Source organism: Mesocricetus auratus, unplaced genomic scaffold (genome assembly GCF_017639785.1).
Source record: "Mesocricetus auratus isolate SY011 unplaced genomic scaffold, BCM_Maur_2.0 Super-Scaffold_100009, whole genome shotgun sequence".
NCBI classification, from domain to species: domain Eukaryota; kingdom Metazoa; phylum Chordata; class Mammalia; order Rodentia; family Cricetidae; genus Mesocricetus; species Mesocricetus auratus.
Window position 1 is genome coordinate 60,040,141 of NW_024429193.1, and position 20,708 is coordinate 60,060,848.

Sequence of the window (20,708 nt, forward strand, 5' to 3'; positions counted from 1 at the left end):
GCAGCCGCGTGGGAGAGACGATGTTATGCTTTCAGCTCAGATTCAGTTCAGATTTAGCATGAGGTTCCCATCCACCTTTCTTTGGCCAATGGAAACCAAGTGGATTAGTCGCAGTAGAGAGTCAACATGGCATCTTTACCTGCTCGTGATGCCGCAGGAGCAGCATGGGGCCAAGGCACTTAGCAGCTCTCACCATTATTCTCCGCCTGCCAGTGAGACTGCTGTTCAAGGTGATCACCCCGCTTTCTGTTTAACTGTCTTTCTCTCCTAACAGAATCCCTAGAATCAGTAGATCTTACAACCACTCTGACTGAGGGCACATATCCTGACTTGAACTGGGAGCCCCTTTCCTAGGGATATTCTTGTCCACTGGTCTAAGTTAATTTTCTTTGTAGTGATATTGACAGTAAGCATTTATTTTCCTTGGATTTAGCCTAAGTGCTGTAAATCCAGAGTATCTTTCAGGAAGATGGTTTATTTACTGCACTTTTCACTGCTGTGGATGGTTGATTCTTCCTGTGTGCCCCGAGGAACAGAGGCTGGTTTGTGTTAGGGGGACTCTTCCCATATCTCTCAGAGGCTGATGTAAGAAGTTTCTGGACCCAAATGATAAAAATATCCAGTCCGTGAACCAATCTTAAAATGGAGCTTCGCCAGAGTCATTTCTTAAGAAATAAAATACTGCAGGAAGAAAATAATCAGAATGGAGTGTCAGTAAATTTGGAGTCCTCCCAGTGATTCTGAGCATTCACGAAACCAAGTGAGCAAACAAACTCAGGACAGAGTTTAAGACACAGAGCGGTGGGTTCTGGGCTTTGAGAATGGAGAAAGCTTACTTTAAAAATCAGGGATGGAAAGCCAGGAGCCTCGGTTCACAGTTTTAATCTTACCACTTGGGAGGCAAAGGCAGGTGGAGCTCTGGAAATTCAAGGCTAGCCTGATCTATGGATGAGCCTCAGGCTCTCAGGGCTACAGTGAGACCCTGGAGAGCTGTGAGAGGGATACGTAGCTGTGCTTGGTGGCAGCCGGCTATAATCCTAGCACTTGGGAGGTAGAGGCAGGAGGATTAGGGGTCAAGGTCATCCTTGGCTACATAGTAAATTTGAGGACAACCTGGGCTACAGGAAACCCTGTTACCGAGGGGAAAACAACAACTAAGGATGTATTTTCCAGAAAAAGGAACGCAACCGTAATGCGAGTGGGCGGAAGTGGCATTTCCTTCCTCTTTTCTAACCCTGGTTCCTAGCCTCTGGTAGAACCTCTTCAATGCCTTACACATTACAGACTTCTGCCAGCTGGAGGTGACATGTGGCTCCTAACAACCCTGCTCCTTTGGGGTAAGTTGGGCTCAGGGCGGCTTGCTCGGGGACTTGGCTTCTGGCCAGGTCAAGACTTTTTGTCATCATTTGGTTTGTTAGCCTAGAACTCAAGTCAGGCTGCTATATCAATGATCCAATAGCTTGTTGGTGCTTATTTCCAAAGGCTGGGAAGGTGAACATCCCAGCATTAAGCTGGCAAGCCTCCTTCAGTTTAAATAGAGACAGCATCATGAATAGCCGTCCCTTCGGCTGGCCCTTGATTTTGGGAAAGAGGATGGAGAGTCTCTCAGGAGACTGGGTCCTCCTCAGAGTTGTCATGAATTCTCTTCCCATTCTCCCTTCATCATCATTGTCTTCTAGTCACCAACTGATATCTGTGTCTCTGATCTCTTGCAGTTCCAGTCGGCGGACAAGTGGGTGAGTGACATCTCCATCAACTTCCCATCTTCTGTTGCTGTCCCGCATTCAAAGGGTGGGCTCTGTGAGCCTGGAGGGAGAGCACAGCAAGACCATTTCTGTATTTAGAGTGGGGTTTCTGAGTGAACCCTGGCTGCTGAACTAAATACCTAGATCAGTGGTTTTCAACCTTCCTAATGCTGTGACCCTTTAATACAGTTCCTCATGCTGTGGTGACCTCCGGTCATAAAATTATTTTCATTGTTACTGCATAACCGTAACTTTGCTACTGTTAGGAATCATAATGTAAATGTCTGCGATCTCTGCTGGTCTTAGTTGACCTGTGAAAGGGCCATTTGACTTCCAGAGGGGTCACGGCTCACAGGTTGAGAAACAATGGCCGAGTGAGCTCAGAAAAGCACAGATTTGTGGAAACCCAGAAGTCACCCTGCCAGGCTGACTTTTCTGCTGGCTCCCTAAACCTGTCCCTTTCCTAAGAACACAGAGATAGGTTTTCCACCTCAGACAGGAAGGCTTCAAGGGCTTGAGCCTCAGTTTCCAATGAAGGAGTGTGCCCCACCCCAAAAAGACAACCTAGCACTGAGTGTAGGGAAACCGGCTCAAAGCAGTTTGCTCTGGTTTGAAACCCGACTGATTTCATCACCAGCAACCAGATCCTAACACCTGGACTGGGGTCAAATAACCCAGAACTCCCACAGCAGAGTCCAGGTGCTTAAAGGCTGGCTGGTTTCCTGGGTTTCCACTTGCTAATTTTTTTCAAATATACATTTTCCCCCTTGTGCTAGAAATACTTTACCAATCACTCACAGTTCTTGCTTTAGCTCCACTTAGGGTTTTCTCTGCTGTTGTTGCCCTCTTTTCCCTACAGTAAATGTCACAAAGGCTGTGGTCACCTTGCAGCCTCCTTGGGTGAGTATTTTCCTGAAGGAAAATGTCACTTTATGGTGTGAGGGGCTCCACCCACCAGGAGACAGAACCACCCGGTGGTTTATCAACAGCACAGCCCTTCAGATCTCCACGCCTAGCTACAGTATCACCGAGGCCACGCTCAAGGACAGTGGTGAATACAGGTGCCAGACTGGTCTCTCCATGCCAAGTGACCCTGTACAGTTAGAAATCCACAGAGGTAAGCATGGCTCGGGGCAGGAGGGCTGGGCATCCCAAGGTCCTGCTCTGTGTGGGTGCCAAAGTACTCTCTGTGTATCTCTTTCTCTTTGAGAATATGTGTGATATTCTATTGATCTGAGTGAACATGTGAGCTCTAAGGACCTACCAGGTCAAATCTAGTCAGTATAATTAAAACACCACATTAAGGTCCTGTGCATCCATAGCATCCCAGGTGGGCCAGTTTTGGATACAATGTCTCAAGGAAAATCTCAGACTCTAATACTTTGTCCAAAATTGATGCCAACTCACCTCTGACTTCATCAACAGCAGCTCTTCTGAGTCCTTTTTACTGTGTCGTTCTGACCTTGTATAGTGGCTTCACACTGTGGTCTTAATTTATATTTCTTTTGTGATTGTGGTATTAACCGCTTTTAATGTGTTTAAGTACCTGGTACATCTTGTGGCCAATGTTTCTTTTAAAAAGATTTGCGTACGTGTGTGTGTGTGTGTGTGTGTGTGTGTCTGTCTGTCTGTCTGCCTGTCTGTCTGCATGTCATATGTGCAGGTACGTACCCTTGATGGTCACAAGAGAGTGCTGGACCTCCCAGAACTGGAGTCTCTGGCAGTGGGAAGTGAACTCAGGTCCTCCAGAGCAGTGGTTCTCAGCCTTCCTAAGACTGTGACCTTTGATACACCTCTTCATGTTGTGGTGACCCCCCAAACATAGAATTGTTTTTGTTGCTACTTCATAACTGTAATTTTGCCACTGCTATGAATCCCAATGTAAATATCTGTTGGGAGATAGAGCTTTGCCAAAGGGTGGCGACCCACGGGTTGAGAACAGCAAGCACTCACGCTTAATGGCTGCCCCATCTCACTGCTTCTCCCTCTGGCTGGCCGCATTAGCTCAGAGGAGTTCTTTATAAATTCTGGGTTCCTCCAGTGTGGTGAATTTCTCTATGGCGTGCCTTTTCAATGGTCCCCCAGCCCCACAAAAGGAACAAAAGTTCTTAACTGTCATCTAACACATCAGATTTTCCGGTTACTGCTCTCTCTATCCTATTTATAAAACGTGTTGCCATGGTTATGCGACAGTGGAAGACTCCATCATGGTTACACGGATGCTTAGTCACTTTCAGTCAGTCTGGGGATGCTAAAAATCTAAGACATAGTCTGTCTGGTAGGTGGACAGGGAGAGGGCCACCTAGGGGATGAAGCTGGCAAACTTCCAAGATGTTTGGCTTCTTCCTCATCCTCTTGGTCTGAGACAAAGGCCAGGCAGCTTTAGAAAGATCGGGTCTGGGGGCTTTGTTTGTTTTCTTCCATCAGTTGGGCCTCTGCAGATGGAGCAGCCTAGGAGTTCAACAGGATCTGAATATGCTAACATAATGGTTGTGAGCCAAGCAGCTACCAATCCTAAATTAGGGGAGAAAGACTCATCAAAGGCTTAAAAACCCCTGGCCATTGAGACTGGATTTATTTTATTTCATTTTATTTTGGGACAGGATTTGTCTGTGTAGCCCTGGCTCTCCTGGAACTTGATCTGTAGACCAGGCTGGCCTTTAACTCATAGAGACCCACCTGCCTCTGCCTCCTGAGTTCTAGGACTAAAGGTGTGGGCCACCACCACCTGGAGACTGGATTTTTATTTTAGTTCTCTGCCCCCCTCTGCTTTGGAGAGGGTCTCTGTGGGCTTGCTGTGTGCAGAGGGTCTCTGTGGGCTTGCTGTGTGTGCATTTTTGCACCTCGGGTAAAAAGTCTTTTTCACCAGCTAATACTGTCTGATGTGTTAAAAACTCTCCCTGCTGTTATCTGTTGCCCTCAAGAATTTTTCCTGCCTTTTAACTGGTAGAGGAAAAAAAAAAAAAAACAAAAACGAAAAACAATAGAGACCCCGGGACCAAGAAACTGCAGCTGGTCTGTGGGTTCAAGTTCTAGTCATGTGACTCAGAATGAGGGTCACTTTCCTTCAGAGGCAGTGAAGATGGGGACGAGCAATGTTTGAACAGGAAATTAGTAAACTATGTCTGTATCATGTTTTGATATGAAATACCCCCAGTTAGGGTAAGAAAAAAAAAACATGCACATTTTCTCTAATGGGTAGAATCTAACCAAAACATATGTAAACAAATATACATTTGGGTACAGTATAACACAAGGAAAGAGAACAGGAAAGAGGTCGTTGGGCTGGAGAGATGGCTCAGCTGTTAAAGGCTCACAACTAAAAATACAAGAGAACAAGAAAGGTAATATTAGAGGACAAGGAAGTACGGACTACCGGTGAAAGACACACACCATGAAAGAGGACAGAAAGCTAACTTTTTCTAGGTCTATCTCTGTTATGGAGTTTTCATTTTTGGTGATAGATAAGTACATAAAAATATACTCTGGCTGGGCGTTGGTGGCGCACGCCTTTAATCCCAGCACTTGGGAGGCAGAGGCAGGTGGATCTCTGTGAGTTCGAGGCCAGCATGGTCTACAGAGTGAGTTCCAGGACAGTCTCCAAAACAATACAGAGAAACCCTGTCTTGAAAAACCAAAAAAAAAAAAAATATATATATATATATATATATATATATACTCTGTAGTGACAGCATAAAACCCACAGCTTCCTTTCTGAATGGCTATTTTAACAAATATATAAAAGTCTATTGAGATATACATACCTGAGTCTGCTAATTCAGTGTGTAATTTTTTTCATATTTGTGTTTTGACAATTTCATATGGAGATATATCAAAATATACTGTGTTTCTGACATAAAGCAAAGACACTGGTCTGTCTGGGCAGTGTGAGGCTGAGTTTCAGGTCTTAACTGCATTTAGGAGAAACCTGGCAGTGTCTGAGACCACGGGCACCGCCACCCACTGCAGCGCACTGCCCATTCACTATCCCGCCTTCCCAGACTCCTCACCTCCATACGCCAGTAGTTAGATACAATCCCTTTCTACTGCAGCACAGTAGACGGCCACAATCCTACAGCCTCAAACACATCTATTATGCTTCAGTCTCCACAGGCTCTCAGCAGTCAGGGTGTTGACTAGACTGTGTTCCTTCGGGTCCCACTTCAAATTCACAAGTCACTGACAGAATTCAATTCCTTGTGGTTATAGGACTAGCATCCTCATTTTCTAACTGGCTGTCCATGGGGCGGGGGTGGTATGGACACTCAGCTCCCAGAAGCCTCTTACCATGTAAACCTCACAAGCTATATGTCATATCATGGTGGCTTACTGCTTCAAGGCCACCAGGAGCATCTCTATTCAACTTGCTAAGAAAGAGCCAGATATGGCAAATGTGTGTCATATTCTCTTGCCTATAGAAGCTGGACATAGCGGTACATACATCACATTCAAGAGGCTTTGCATATATGATTCATTGGGGTCATCTAAGAATTCTTTCTACCATGAAAAGTAAACTTTGTCTCAACTCATTTCTGAGTCCTGAGAAGGGATGATAAGAGGGGGCTAGTGTGCACAGATTCTAGGGAAGGTTGCTTTTCTTTCTGTCAAAGCTGAAGAGATTTGAAAGTAGAACTCAGGTGTGGGCCACAGCAGAGACCCGGGTTAGAATGTTGCAAATAGTAAAAGGTATACAAGCCTCCAAGACGTGTCCTCCTTGTACTTCCTCTGTTGCATGCAAACACTGTGGCCCTCCCTTTTCAGACTGGCTGCTGCTCCAGGCCTCTGACAGAGTCCTCACAGAAGGAAAGCCTCTGACTTTGAGGTGTCACGGCTGGCAGAGTAAGATGGTGTACAACGTGGTTTTCTATCGAGATGGAAAATACTTTCACTCTTCTCAAGACTCTGAGGTCACCATTCTGCAAACCAACCTGACTCACTCTGGTGTCTACCACTGCGCAGGCATAGGGAGACATTACCACCGCTACACCTCCGCAGGAATGTCTGTCACCGTGAAAGGTAGTCGGCCACCCCATGACCACTGGCTGGGCCAGAACCAGTACTGAGGTCTCCAAGTCCCTACCCATTGCTCTTTTTGGCATCCACAAAGGCCCGTCAGTGATCACAGGAGTGCATGTCCACATCAGGGCATGGCGACTATACACTTGGTCTATTCATTTTATCTGCTAAGGCCAGAGACTCACTCACTCCAGGTAGCCAGAGTTACCAGAAAATAATCCAGTCCAACCTCGTGACATTTCCACAGACGTCCCATAGAAACCAGGAAGACGTCAGGAATTGGTTTTACTTTCCATCTGCGTGTCAGGGATCATGTAGCCTCCCTGAACTCACTTCTCTTTGAGCTTCTGTAAATCAAACACTTTTCTCCATCCACTTTGCACAAGGTCTTTGTTTTAACTCTTTCCATGACTTACCTTCTTAGTGCTCAAACTCACTGGCAAGGTATTCCTGTGAGAAAAGTAGTTCATTTCTGTGGGGGAAGAAATTACTGTCCCAGCCTCTCTTTTGAATAGCAGAAGTAATGAAAGACTTGGTTGGCAAGTGTGTGTTAGTGTAGACTCTGGTTACTGCCATGGGGGTGGGTGTTTCATAATAAACACAGCCACACACAGAAGAGTGCCAGTGTAACGAGAAGCACCTCAGCTGGGGGCCAGTCGTGTCTATTAGAAACTATGCCTCTGTTGGAAGTGGGGGAAGCTCATTCTCCTGGGGAAGATTCACAAAGGGGAGTCTCATGGAAAGGCCAGACGCTGAACGGAACCACCTTGTCTCCCGATGACTTTCTCTTTAGAGCTGTTTGCAACCCCAGTGCTGACAGCGTCCTTGTCATCTCCCTTCCCGGAGGGGAGTCCGGTCACCCTGAGCTGTGTGACAAAACTGCCCCCGCAGAGTCCTGGCTTGCAGCTTTACTTCTCCTTCTACGTGGGCAGCGAGACCCTGGAGGACAGGAAAACATCTGCCGAGTACCACATCCCAAGTGCTAAGAGAGAAGACTCTGGACTATACTGGTGTGAGGCAGCCACAGAGGACGGCAGCGTCCGAAAGCGCAGCCCTGAGTTGGAGCTTAGGACACCTGGTGAGTGCGGGGCAGTGGGGGCTCCCTTTCCTCCCCCATCGGAACGGGAGCCCCTGGTGAGTAGGGCTCCACACTTCGTTCGGTGCTGCCGTTTTCCTCCAGCTTCCCCTGAATTTCCTTCCCTTTCTTTCCCTGTCACTTTCCTTTTTCTTCTTTCCTTTATCCCATTCCTCCTCCTGCTTCCACTATCTGTCTCCCTCCCGCAGCTCCTTCTCAACTTCCCCTTCCCACCGCCCTCACCCGTCTCCTACAGAAAGCACTGACCGCCCTCACCCGTCTCCTACAGAAAGCACTATTAGGGCTGTCCTAGTTGGCTTTCTATGGCTGTGACGAAACACCATGGCCAAAAGCAAGCTGGGGAGGAGAGGCTTTACTTGGCTTACATTTCCACGGCACTGTTCATCATGACGGAAGTCAGGACAGGAGGTCAAGGGGGCAGGAACCTGGAGGCAGACGCCATGGAGGGGGCTGCTTACATGCTCCGCATGGCTTGCCCAGCCTGCTTTCTTACAGAACCCAGGACCAGCAGCCCAGGGGTGGCGCCGCCCACATGGGCTGGGCCCTCCCCCACCACTCACTAATTAAAAAAAAATCTCATGTAGCTGGATCTTAATGGAGGCAATTCCTCAGTTGAGGTTCCCTCCCTTCAGGTAACTGGTAACTTGACACAGCCAGACAAGGATGTGTGCTTTGATGATGGATTTACATGATGGCTTTACAGTTTGCCCTCATAGACGACGACACACTCTCGCGTCTGTATCTAACTGAATTGGAGGGTTCAAACATTAAAGATGCAGAAACAGCAATTGTCTCTGACTTTCAGGACAGTGTTAATATTCTCAGGGAGCCTGCGCCACCTGGAGGGCACATCTGGAATTGCTGGAAAGTTTCTTGTCCCTGAATTTACCTGCGGGGACACAGAGCCTTTCCCGGTCCTCCGCTGAGGAATTTTTTCTTTTCTCCTCCAGGTCCTCAGTCATCAGGCCCTGTCTGGTTTCACATCCTTTTCTATCTGTCAATGGGAATAATATTTTTGGTGGACACAGTTCTCTGTGCGAAAATACGTAAGAAGTTGCAAAGAAAGAAAAACTACAATTTAGAAGTCCTTTTGGTTTCTGATCAGGGGAAGAAAGAAACTTCCTCTTAGTAAGTCTGAAGCAATGATGTGTCCGAAGAAGAAAGACATTGCAAGACAGACCACACCAGCAGAGCCGGGCAGCTCAGTGGGTAGCTGCGGACCTGCCGCAGTGCTGGGGTACAAGCCTCCAAAAGCTGACTGACACTGAAACTGTGGCTCCGCGGCCTGTGACTCTTAAATAAAGGAAATATGCAAGCTGGCTTCAGTTGAGAGCAAGCTGGCGATCAGACGTTTGAAAGGAGACCTAAGCTGAAGGACTCCTGCTGTTTGGCCTCACAGAGCAGGGAAGCGGGAGTAGCAGGAAGTGAACCTCACAGGAAAAGCAACCCCCACCCAGCCCCTGCTCACAGGAACCAGCTCTGAAGGCTCCAGTCTGAGGAGTGGGGAGCTAGAGCGGTTGTGACATTCCAGAAGGAAGGGCTGTGCCTCTCCTCACGGGGTGGATGGTTTCAGGGCTCCCCAGGGAAAACCCGCGTGTGAGGGGAGCGGACACAGATACGGACTAGCACCATAGCCTAGGGTGACGCTGGGCTAAGGCTGGGCACCAGGAGAGCATCGCAGTTTGTGTTCTCTTTCCCACCGGCTCCTTTCATGCTTCCCCCCAGAGCCGCTGCCACGGGGCCTGGGGCAACAGCTAGACAGCGAGGTTGGCGGTGTGGGAGGTTGGGTCCATCCATCTAACCTCTCTCAGGTCCAGACATCGTTCCAGGCGGCCCACATGTGGGGCCTTAGCGGAGCTGTGGTTGAAGGCTTTGGGGCTAGATGCATGATCGTCTGATAAGCAGTCATCACCCTCCAGTGCCCTCATGGGGCTGCTCCAGTGTTCTCCTTCCAGGACTGCCCTGAAGCCGAGAACAGCGCCGCAACACTGACTGAAGGATGCCTCTTGGAAGGCACGGCTCACATGCGTAGGAAGACCGAATCCTAGGAACAAGGCGTAGATCGTACCCCACTTACTGTCGTCACTGCTGAGGAGCCACTGGAGGTCTCATGCCTCACATCTCTGGAACTCTAGGCTCTGCTAGGCTAGAGGTCCCCTCATGTCCCCAGAGAGGGTGTGGCATAGCATGAGTCTCATTGGGTGAGAACCATCAGTGGATACCAAGGGTACTTTAGAACTTTTATAGCCAGGGACCAATAGGCCCGAGAGGGACAGGGATAGTAGCCCACTGGAGGAGATACGCTGTTGCAGAATGCATGCGCAAATTGTCGGTATGAAAAACAATCTTAGAGTGGAGAGATGGCTCAGGGGTTAAGAGCACTTCCTGCTCTTCCGGAGGACTTGAATTCAATTTCTGTAACTGCTTATAACTCCAGCTCTAGGGGGTCCTGGTGCCGGCTTCTGGCCTCTTTCAAGCACTTACGCATGCGTGGCATAGAGACACAGACATATGAACAAAAACAATTGAAAAAAATCAATCTTAAAAAAACAAAACAAGCCGGGCGTGGTGGAGCACATCTTTGATGCCTGCACTCAGGAGGCAGAGGCAGACTGACGAGTTTGAGGCTGATTTGAGGCCAGCCTGGTCTACAGAGAGATTCCAGGACAGTCAGGGCTACACAGAGGAACCCTATCTCAATACAAACAAACAAAACCCCCAAAACACCACAGTTCTTACCCCAAAGAGATTAAGAGATATACATGTGAAAATACACCATAGCTCTTACCCCAAAGAGACTAAGAGATAAAATGTAAAAATAATATGAATAAGTCCCTAAAAGATTAAAGATGGCTCAGTAGCTAAAGAACATATGCTGCTAAAGAACATCATGGCCAAAGCAACTTACAAAAGAGAGCATTTAACTGGGGACTTGCTTCCAGTTCCCAGTATGAGGCCACGACCATCGTGGCAGGAGAAATGGTAGCAGGCAGGGAGGCAGGAACAGCACTGGAGCAGAAGCTTGTGGTCTTATTGGCACATTGGAGGCAGAGAGAGACAGAGACACAGAGAGAGAGACACACACACACACACACGAGAGGGAAGGAGGGGGAGAGAGACAACCATTTGTTTTAATGATAACAAAAATAAACAAAAGATAAACAATGGTAATAGCATATATATGTGTGTGTGTGTGTGTGTGTGTGTGTGTGTGTGTGTGTGTGTATAGTACCAGAAAGCAAGCTCGATACTCCTGAAAGATGCACTTTAATCACTTGCCATATCAGTGTTTTTTGTACATAGTTTATAAAGAAAACTATTCTTTGTCCTCTAACTGGGCAAGGGGACATCTTTGTTTTTTATTGTATTTTTGTGAACTATGTGTTACTGCTAAAGGGTCTGGATCAAGTTGTTTTGCTGTGAATTAAAGAATAAAAAGGCAGAAGAGATCTCTAGTACAACAAGTAGCTGCAAAGAGAATCTCAAACACAACAGCGAAAGCCATGGAGGAAAATATCACACACACACACCCCACATACCCCACACCACACCACACCACCCCACCCCACACCACACCACACCACACCTCACTTCACCACCCCACCCCACACCACACCTCACACCACACCTCACCACACCACACACCTCACCACACCTCACCACACCACACCACACACACCTCACCTCACCACACCACACACCTCACCACACCTCACCACACCTCACCACACCACACACCTCACCACACCACACCTCACCACACCACACACCTCACCACACCACACACCTCACCACACCTCACCACACCACACACCTCACCACACACCTCACCACACCACACACCACACCTCACCACACCACACACCTCACCACACACCTCACCACACACACACCTCACCACACCTCACCACACCTCACCACACCACACACCTCACCACACCTCACCACACCTCACCACACCACACACCTCACCACACCACACACCTACACCACACCTCACCACACCTCACCACACCTCACCACACCACACACCTCACCACACCTCACCACACCACACCTCACCACACCACACACCTCACCACACCTCACCACACCTCACCACACCTCACCACACCACACCTCACCACACCTCACCATACCTCACCACACCACACCTCACCATACCACCACACCTCACCACACCACACACCTCACCACACCACACACCTCACCACACCTCACCACACCACACACCTCACCACACCTCACCAGCCTGGCAGCAAGGAGAATCTCAAACACAGCAGCGAAAGCCATGGAGGAAAATATCTCTCTCTCGCACACACACACACACACACACACACACACACACACACACACACACACACACACACACACGCGCGCGCACACACACACACAAACGCGCGCACACACACACAAACGCGCGCGCACACACACACACACACACACACACACACACACACACACACACACACACCACACTAGCCTGGCAGCAAGCACTCACACAAAGACCTCCTGCAAAGCAGAGGGGGCACTTCCTCTCCTGGAGGACTAGGAACTCTCAGGGTCTTTGGTGGGAATGGGGGCTCCCTTTCCCTATTTAGGGTTGCTCAGTTTAGACAAAGAAAGGAAAGCTGATAAGCCCACAGCTTTGGGTAAATATGTCCAGGTCAGGCCTTGAGTTTACCTGACCAACATATGGTGGTGGGGGCAGCTACTGCGGGAGGAAAACCCGCCAGCCTTTCGTTTCAAGTAGCCAGGTCTATGTCTCTGGTCGGAGGGATGAAAAAGAAGCCGGGAGTTCCCCCGTTTTGTTTTTGCTTTTGCTCTGTTTTTGCTGCTAGTCTTCCACACGACCTGCATCTTAAATCAGAAGAGCTGACAAATGACAAGTGACTTCACCGGGCAACTTCCCTGACTTTTCAGCAAAGGGAGAGTTGGTAGTTACCTCATTTACCCATTATACCATCTATTTCTCTATTGCCTGCGGCTGCGTCCAGCCTCTTGACATTGTGGCACCTCCCAATCAGGTTACAAAACAGAAAGGCAATAAAGGTCTAGGGTTTAGATCCTTGATCGGCAGACACATAGGGGAGGTAACAGGTGATAAATATGGCAAACTACTTGCTTTTTTCACATACTCCTGACGGGGGTCAGACACCTAATGACCGGGTGGGCCTTTTCCTCCTGCCAGCTGGGCCCCGCAGTGCGGTCCAAGTTAAGGCTCAACTAGCACATGTTTATCTAGAACGGTGGGCCTACCGGTTTCTGATATTGACCAACCCTAAATTAGAGGAAGACCTCGTCAAAGATCCTCAAACCCCCATCCCTCCATGAGAAGCCAACTTCCTGAGACCACCCCCAGTCTTTCTGTGTGCCCTGCTGTGTTTTTCTTCTACCTAATAAAAACCTTTCTTCACCGGCTGATTCTGTCTGCTGTGTCTGGGATTTATTCTTTTGCTACCTGTCCCACAACATTTTTCCTGCCTTTAAATCCCTTAAGGTGGCAGAGAAAATAAACTCAGTCAAGAGTCTTAGATAGTAACAGAAAGAAGAGAAAGAAACAAAACAAAACCAAAAAAACCTCAGGGGCGACATGAGTCGCTGGCGCCATCCAGTGGTCATCTGTATACACTGCAGTCAGCGCGCTGTTGGGTTGCCATTAGGGTCCCACGTGACCCCAACTAGTGAATAGCTGCTTTTCCCCAGGTGGCAGAGGGTCGTGCGTTTCCGATTCCCCCTAATATGGGGAAAGGCACCCACTCGTTGGCGGACCAGCGTACGGTGATGACTCACTTCGCCTCTGCGCGAGCGCAGTAGCACGAGAGGGTGGCAGTCTCGGGGAGCGCGCAGCCGCAGAACTACGCAGCCCCGCGGGCCAGGCAGATCAGACCCACACGCGGCGCCCCCTGGTGGCCACCTTTGGGGCTCGCAGCCGCCGCCGTCTGGGAGAAGACGCAGTGAGCCCGCCTAGCCCGCTCCAAGACTTGGCGGGGAGATGCCAGCGAGCCTGCGGGAGGAGACTGCGACCTCCGGCTCCCCGTGTCCCGCATATATGGCCTCCTCTCTGGTTCCAGCATTGTCGGAAGGAAGGAAACCTGGGCCAGCTACGCCAGCGAGCGTGCAGGCAGGGACCCCAGTGAATCTCTGAGAAGTTTCCAGAACAGAATGAGGCGACCCGCATGGATAGGATGCAGCTGGTGGGGAGGAGAGTGGATCCATCTGCCTTTGGGGGGAGGTGTGGTTTGGTGATGGGGGTCTTCATTGCTAGAGGGTCTTGAGTTAACCTTGCAATTAATTACCACGCCTTTTCGTGATTGTGTACAAAACAGGCAATTAGGAGGATGCATCGTCAGGTCTTGTCATTTTCTGGGCTTGCTATGGAGAACCACAGACTCGTTCGGGGGGAGGGGGATCTAGGCCCATTTCAGAACGCTCAGAAGTTTCTAGGCTTCTTTGGGGACAAAACAGGAGTAGCCGAATCCATTCAGGGCCTTCCATTACTCGGTACCTTCAGAATTTACAGGTTATCCTCTGGGAAAAAGAATGGAGATATTGCCCTGGGGGTGAGACCTTCACTGCCACCGACTTGGAGACTAAGTCAGGTATTGTGAGAAACCGGGGTGGGAGGGGCAACTTGAGCGACCGAGAGGGAACTACTGAGAGATGGTCACATAGACAAAACTCTGGAGGAAGGGTCAACACAACTTTCTGATTCATTAGCAGGAAGTGGCGAGCAGAGGAGCCAGGCGGTAGAACAGGGCAGGAGGGTATAGGGAGCAGCAAGACTTTTAGATAATGTTTTATTTAAGGTTATTTTTAGGCATAGTCTCAAGTATCCCTGACTGATCTGGAACTTGTTCTAGACAGACTACTTACCTAGTGCTGGGATCACGGGTGTGCGCCGCCATGTAATGGGTGCTGATGACTGAACCCGGAACTTGCTGCGGCCGAGGCAAGTACACTCCACACCGAGCTGCACCCCTCATCCCCTTATGTAAGACTCGTATTAACCCTACGTGTTACCCTTTAAGCAGTAGTTTGAGTCTAGAATGCTGAACTCCAGAGTGTGTGGCATTATCAGTGTAAGTGGACAAGTGCATATTTTTGATCAGAGGCTGGGCAGGATGCCAGTGAAGGCTTTGATGAGAGGCTGGGTGTGGTGGCACACACTTTTAATTCCAGCACTTGGGAATGATCTCAGTGAGTTCAAGGCCAGTCTGGTGTACAGGACAGACAGAGCCATATATTATAGGGAGATCCTGCCATCAAAAACAAAACACACACCGGGTGGTGGTGGTGCACGCCTTTAATCCCAGCACTCAGGAGGCAGAGGCAGTCGGATCTCTGTGAGTTCCAGGCTGGGCTGGATCGATAGCCTCCAAAACAATACAGAGAAACCCTGTCTCGTAAAAACCAAAAAGAAAAAAAGAAAAAAGAAAAAGAAAAAAAGAGTTCATCAAGTGTGGCGTAGACTTATTAGTGTACAGTTGGAACAACTCCAATAAAATTGCTTGCTCTTCTGCATCTTGCCATCCCCTCAAATCCCTGCTACATTGAGGACATCCTTAACCATTACAAAGGTTTAAAAAAAGAGAGTAACATATGGAGAGGGAACATATATGTTCAAGGGAAAGGCTGGCATCCATGATAGGGGAGCTAACGGAGAAGGAAAATCACTGAAGGCCAGAAATAGTTGGCTGAGGTATTCTGGGAAAATAGACATAAAATCTTCAAATGTAGTGTTTGCTGGCAAGCTAATTTTGAGGATACAATGCCTGGTCTCAGCTTGGCTATGACTTTGAGGGCCCGCTGGGAAGACAAAGAAAGAGTTAAATGAATAAACATTTTCATAGCTTACAATTGCCACTCTTATTTTTAAAAAAATAATTTCTAACTTTAGTGGAGTCATATCCTGAGATTTCCCAAGTTTTGGTCACAATGAGGTAGAATTCAGATTTTAGTTCTAGATTTCATAGCTCTTTCACTGCCACTTCCTGTCACAATTCTTTCATTCTGCTGGAATTATAAGAAAGTAGATATTTGACTATCTTTTCAGCTTCTCCAACATATTTGATTGAAAGGCTTATTTCTTTAATTTTATGTGTATGGGAGTTTGGCCTGCATGTGTATGTGCCCCATGGGTGTGCAGTATCTGAGGAGACCAGAAGAAGGAGTCAGAGCCCCTGGAGCTAGAAACACCAACAGTTGTGAGCTGCCATATGGGTGCTAGGAATCTAAAATCTATGTCCTCTGGAAGAGCAGCCAATGCTTTTAACTGCTGAGTCATCTCTCCAGCCCTAGTTTCTTTCTTTTAATTCAAACAGTCTCCTTTTCATGGAGCTACTTAAGGCATGGTGCCACAGACCTGTAATCCTGCACTTAAGAGGATAAGGCAGGAAGATTGAGATTAGTCTGAGTGACTTATTTTAATATTGTAAATATGGGTTTAAGCCAAGAGGAAGTCTTTATTATACTGGTTGGTGGGTATCCCAATTTAATACCTTTCTAGGGTGAGCTTTTAAGAACAAAGATCATATTTTCTGTTGATATACTTCAGTTTACAATAACAGCCAGAAGCAGAACTATAGAAGCTAAAAAGCAAGGTTTGTAAATTTTGAGACTTCCCCAAAACTATGGAGTTTGATGGATTAGGTCTGTTTTCATTTTGACATACAGTACTGTCTATGAGTTGAGTTTCATGACCAGAAAGGTGCTTTTATCATGGAGTCAGTTGTGGTAAGGTGTGGGGACCAGTTATCAAACAAAACACCAGTTAACTGGACAAATGACTCAGTGATTAAGAGCACGTGGCAGCTCTTACAGAGGACCTGAGTTAAGTTCTCAGTAACCACTTAATGGTTCACAGTCTGTAACTCTGGTTCCAGGGGATTTGGTGCCGTCTTCTAAACTCTCTGGGCATCAGGTATGCATGTATGTATGTATATACATTAATACATACATATATACATACATACATACATACATGTCAAACACTCATACACATAATAAAGACAACAAGAAATCTGAACTCAAGCCCCAAGTGTATAGCATTTGCAGTATCTTCTGTATCTAACATTAACTATGTACCTTATTTGAGCTTAAGAGAGCATTGCCTGGGAACAGTCTTTGGTTTTATTAGTTAATTTGGTCTTGGTAGCTAAGGAAGTCTTTGATATCCTATAGATTTTGCTTTTACTCAGATCTGTTCTTTCAACCTTCCTTTGAGTTAAAAGCTTACCTCGTTCTTACTTTCCCTTAAGTCTATTCTCTTTGCCTGCCTCCGTCTCTGCCTCCTGAGCACTGGGGATAAAGGCCTGCACCACCACACTTGTCTTCCTTCAATCCTGTAAACCTATGAGCTACCCTACCCTCAGCGTACCTGCAGAGGCTCCTCCACACAGTGACCACACTGCTATTCTAAAGACTGTGCAAGTTTGATTTTGAAATCCATTTGACCTGTGACTTTTTCTGTAGAGTAGCGATTGTAGGGATGGTCTTATTTTATTGTTTTGTTATCAACAAGTGTGTCCTTTATAGTTTTAGTTTCCCAAAGTGGTGCCCGGTTTTGATCGATGTTCTGTGTGAATTTGAAGATAATGTAAACTTTGAATACAATATAGTGTAGGTATGAGCTATGATTTAGTCTTGTGAGATGTTTTCCAAAATCCTTATATCAATTTGGTAACTTCCTGAGGCTTGTATGAATGTTACTATTTTAATTTTAAGATGAGGAAATACTCCCAATCAGACCTCAGAGTGAGTCATGCAGCAGCTGGCCTGTCACAGTATGGCACACCTGAGATTTTAGGGATTGCCTTCCCACGCCTCTACCATCTTCCTACACTTTAGGGATGGTCTACGCATGCGGCTTTGTCAACATCTGCATGCGACCCCCCGGGAAAGGGACCCCCGACCCGCGGGGGTGAGGTGATGAGGGTCGCTACTAATTTAGTGGGCCTTCACGAGCAGATCCGATCTGGAAATTGAACTTCAAGAGGTTAATGGAAACAGGCTCAAGACAACGTTCGCTGATCAAGAGCCTTTATTTTTTTGGGGCGCGCTGGAACTTATAGAGGAAGGACCTCAGGGGGTGGTACAAGCATGTCAATCAAGTCTCAATTCAAATATACACCAAATACGGTAAAGACAAAGCTGTAATTTTCCATCAGTCATTAGTTGCATTCCACAAATGCTTGTCAGCGTAAGTCAGGTGCAGGAATTAGGGAGGGGTAGGGAGTGTACAACAGAACGCTATAATCTTTTGTTTAACAAAGACAATTACTCTGTAAGGGTACTTCCCCCTGGCTAGGCGGGTGGGCTGCCCTGTGTAAATTTAACTTTAATGGTTAGCCTTTTCCTTTGTCTCAAGGGCATGTGTGCTCGCAGTCACGTAGGCAGAAGGCCAAGAAACGGTTGACAGACTCCATTTTGTTCAAGGTTCTAGCAGTCCCCAACATCTGCAAGTTGTACATGATTTATCAATCTGAGGGACTCTGTCAATGCTTACAATCTCAAATTTGTTTTTGAGGTAGGGATGCCACTATGTAGCCTTGTCTGGTTTAGAAGACCCTATATAGACCAGGATGGCCTTGAACTCAGAGATTCACCTGCCTCTGCCAGGAATGCTGAGTTTAAATGTGTGCACCACCACGTTCAGCCAATATCATTTCTTCATGCTAGGAAGAATTGTTACAGTTTCTTAGTTTTGCTTTGTCTTTATAATCTATGCAACTTGACTTTCTCCTCAGAATGAACTAAGCCATAAAAAAACTTCTCAGTTATGAGCCTTTATAAACCACACTCCAACCATAACAATAAGATAAACTTGGCTAGACAAAGGGAACAAATTATCTTTTTTTTCCTGTAGGCAAATGATTAGAATTTAAGTTTTAATGTGATGAACTCTCCTACTAACATCCTAGAAATCCTATGTATTTATTGCATTTCTATGTGTTTGAACTCAGAGTTCAGAGGTGATTTTTCTGAGATCCACTTCTCTCCTTCAGTGGCGTTTGTCCTCACCATCAAACTCAGGTCACTGGGCAAGCACTTTTCCATGCTGAGCCATCCTTGTCAGCACTAAAATTGTGCCCTGAACACACACACACACTCACTCACTCACTCACACACATATATACACACACACTCACACACACTCACTCACACATGCATACACACATGCACACACACACTCACTCACATACACATACATACACACTCACTCACACACATACATACACACACACACACACACACACACACACATATATATATATATATTAGCAGGGGCCTAGGAGTAGGGAATGGTCATTTAGAACGATTTCCATCACTTAGTGTTTGGAAACCAGTATGAAAATATGGCCACCAGGGATTATTTAAAATGACTCAGAAAAAAATCCCTACAACAGAATTGAGGAGCAAATCCTTCAGATTTTCATAGTGTAGACACCTCAGAAAACTAGGTTATTCCCTTGGATGGCCTAACCCCATTGTTCATATGTGCACACACTAATTAGCACACCTTTTTTTCCTGTTTATTTTTCTTCATGAGTCTTGACTAAACAGCCAAGCTGGATGAAATACAGTATTAGAGAGAAAATAGGGGAGATGAGTTGTAGGTAATTTCTTTTCCCTTGGCTCCCCTCCTGTGAAATCATCAGGATTCGGAGCTGTCAACTAAACGCTGGGAAAGGAGTGTTTAATAGAAGCACTTTTCCCTCTGAGGGCACTGACATGAAAAACACCACGGGTTTTTGTTTTGTTTTTCAAGACAGGGTTTCCTGGCTGCCCTGAACCACCTCTGCAGGTCAGGCTGGCCTTGAACTCACAGAAATCCGCCTGTGCCACTGCCCAGCTTACACCGTCATTTGATTGTAAGTTATTACCAAAAACTTGCCAAAGAACCTGTGGGCAGTGTCTCACTGTGACTGGCCCAGATATGAATCTATCTGCCCTCCAGAGAGCTGGGACTAAGGGCGTGGGCCACCATCAGTTTTAAGTCCCACTTTCCCCTATGGGGTCACATAGAGGATACTTTCCTTGAAGTTTCTACAGAATCAAGTCCTGAAAGAGGTCTAGATGCCTTCCTGGAAAGATGATGTCTTATACAGTAAGGAGTTTAATGCAAGATGCTTAGGGAATGGCTTTAGAGTGTTGTCTCCGAGCGAACTTTGGGATAGGGAAGGGCTGGCGGGGCAATCCCTACCCCACTGATAGCGTGCTTAAAGCTGGAACCATGTAAATCGTTCTTATTTAACCCTGAACAGCCTAGAAAGGGCTTCATCATGTTTCATCTTGACAGGAAGAGAATCAGAGAAAAGAACCTTCCTCTAGAGCATCCAATTCTTGGTGAGGGTTAGGACTCAAGAGTCTCGTTCCCGCCGTGTGCAACGCCTAAGTCAGAAAGGAGTCACTGCTGTGAAAATTGCACCTAGAGCTCATGCTGTGAAAACACGCGTGGAGTCGGGCGGCGAAATGGCGCAGGAGGCAGGGCTTGGCCACAAGCCATCCTCACTCACCCACCCCGCCGACCGGACCACGGAGGGGTGGACGAAACTCCACACACGCCTAACTAGTCCGTGGGATACTCACCGAGCAACCTACAGTAACCTAAACTGGATAGGGCCCTTAACTGTTGAGTCTTTTAGGACCATCCTCCTCAGCGGCAACGAGGGACAACTGATTGCCCCCACATCATGCTCCAGACAGATCTAATTATTCTCGGATGCCTCAAGGCAGTTTCAAGTCTCAAATGGAGAGGTTAAGACTCCGGCAGCAGTATCTAAGCTAAGCAGGGAGTACACTAACATCCCACCCTAGCGTGTACAAAACGCTCTGCCGCGCCCTGACGG

The 20,708-nt window shown here is 47.3% G+C and overlaps 1 protein-coding gene across 2 annotated transcripts; it reads left to right on the top strand.

Annotated features, from left to right (window-relative positions):
- The first annotated feature begins 317 nt into the window (after nt 1-317).
- Fcgr1a (Fc fragment of IgG receptor Ia) lies at nt 318-11,306 on the top strand. Of its 2 annotated transcripts, none has more exons than XM_013123787.3 (7): nt 318-760; nt 1,174-1,337; nt 1,716-1,736; nt 2,605-2,862; nt 6,507-6,761; nt 7,555-7,839; nt 8,808-11,306. In XM_013123787.3, exons 2-7 carry the CDS (start codon nt 1,307-1,309, stop codon nt 8,984-8,986), a joined length of 1,029 nt encoding a protein of 342 aa, XP_012979241.1. In that variant the 5' UTR covers nt 318-760; nt 1,174-1,306; the 3' UTR covers nt 8,987-11,306. The 2 variants fall into 2 exon arrangements, with proteins under 2 accessions (XP_012979241.1, XP_040608136.1); XM_040752202.1 differs by having other exon boundaries at nt 1,285-1,337.
- The last annotated feature ends 9,402 nt before the right edge of the window (nt 11,307-20,708 follow it).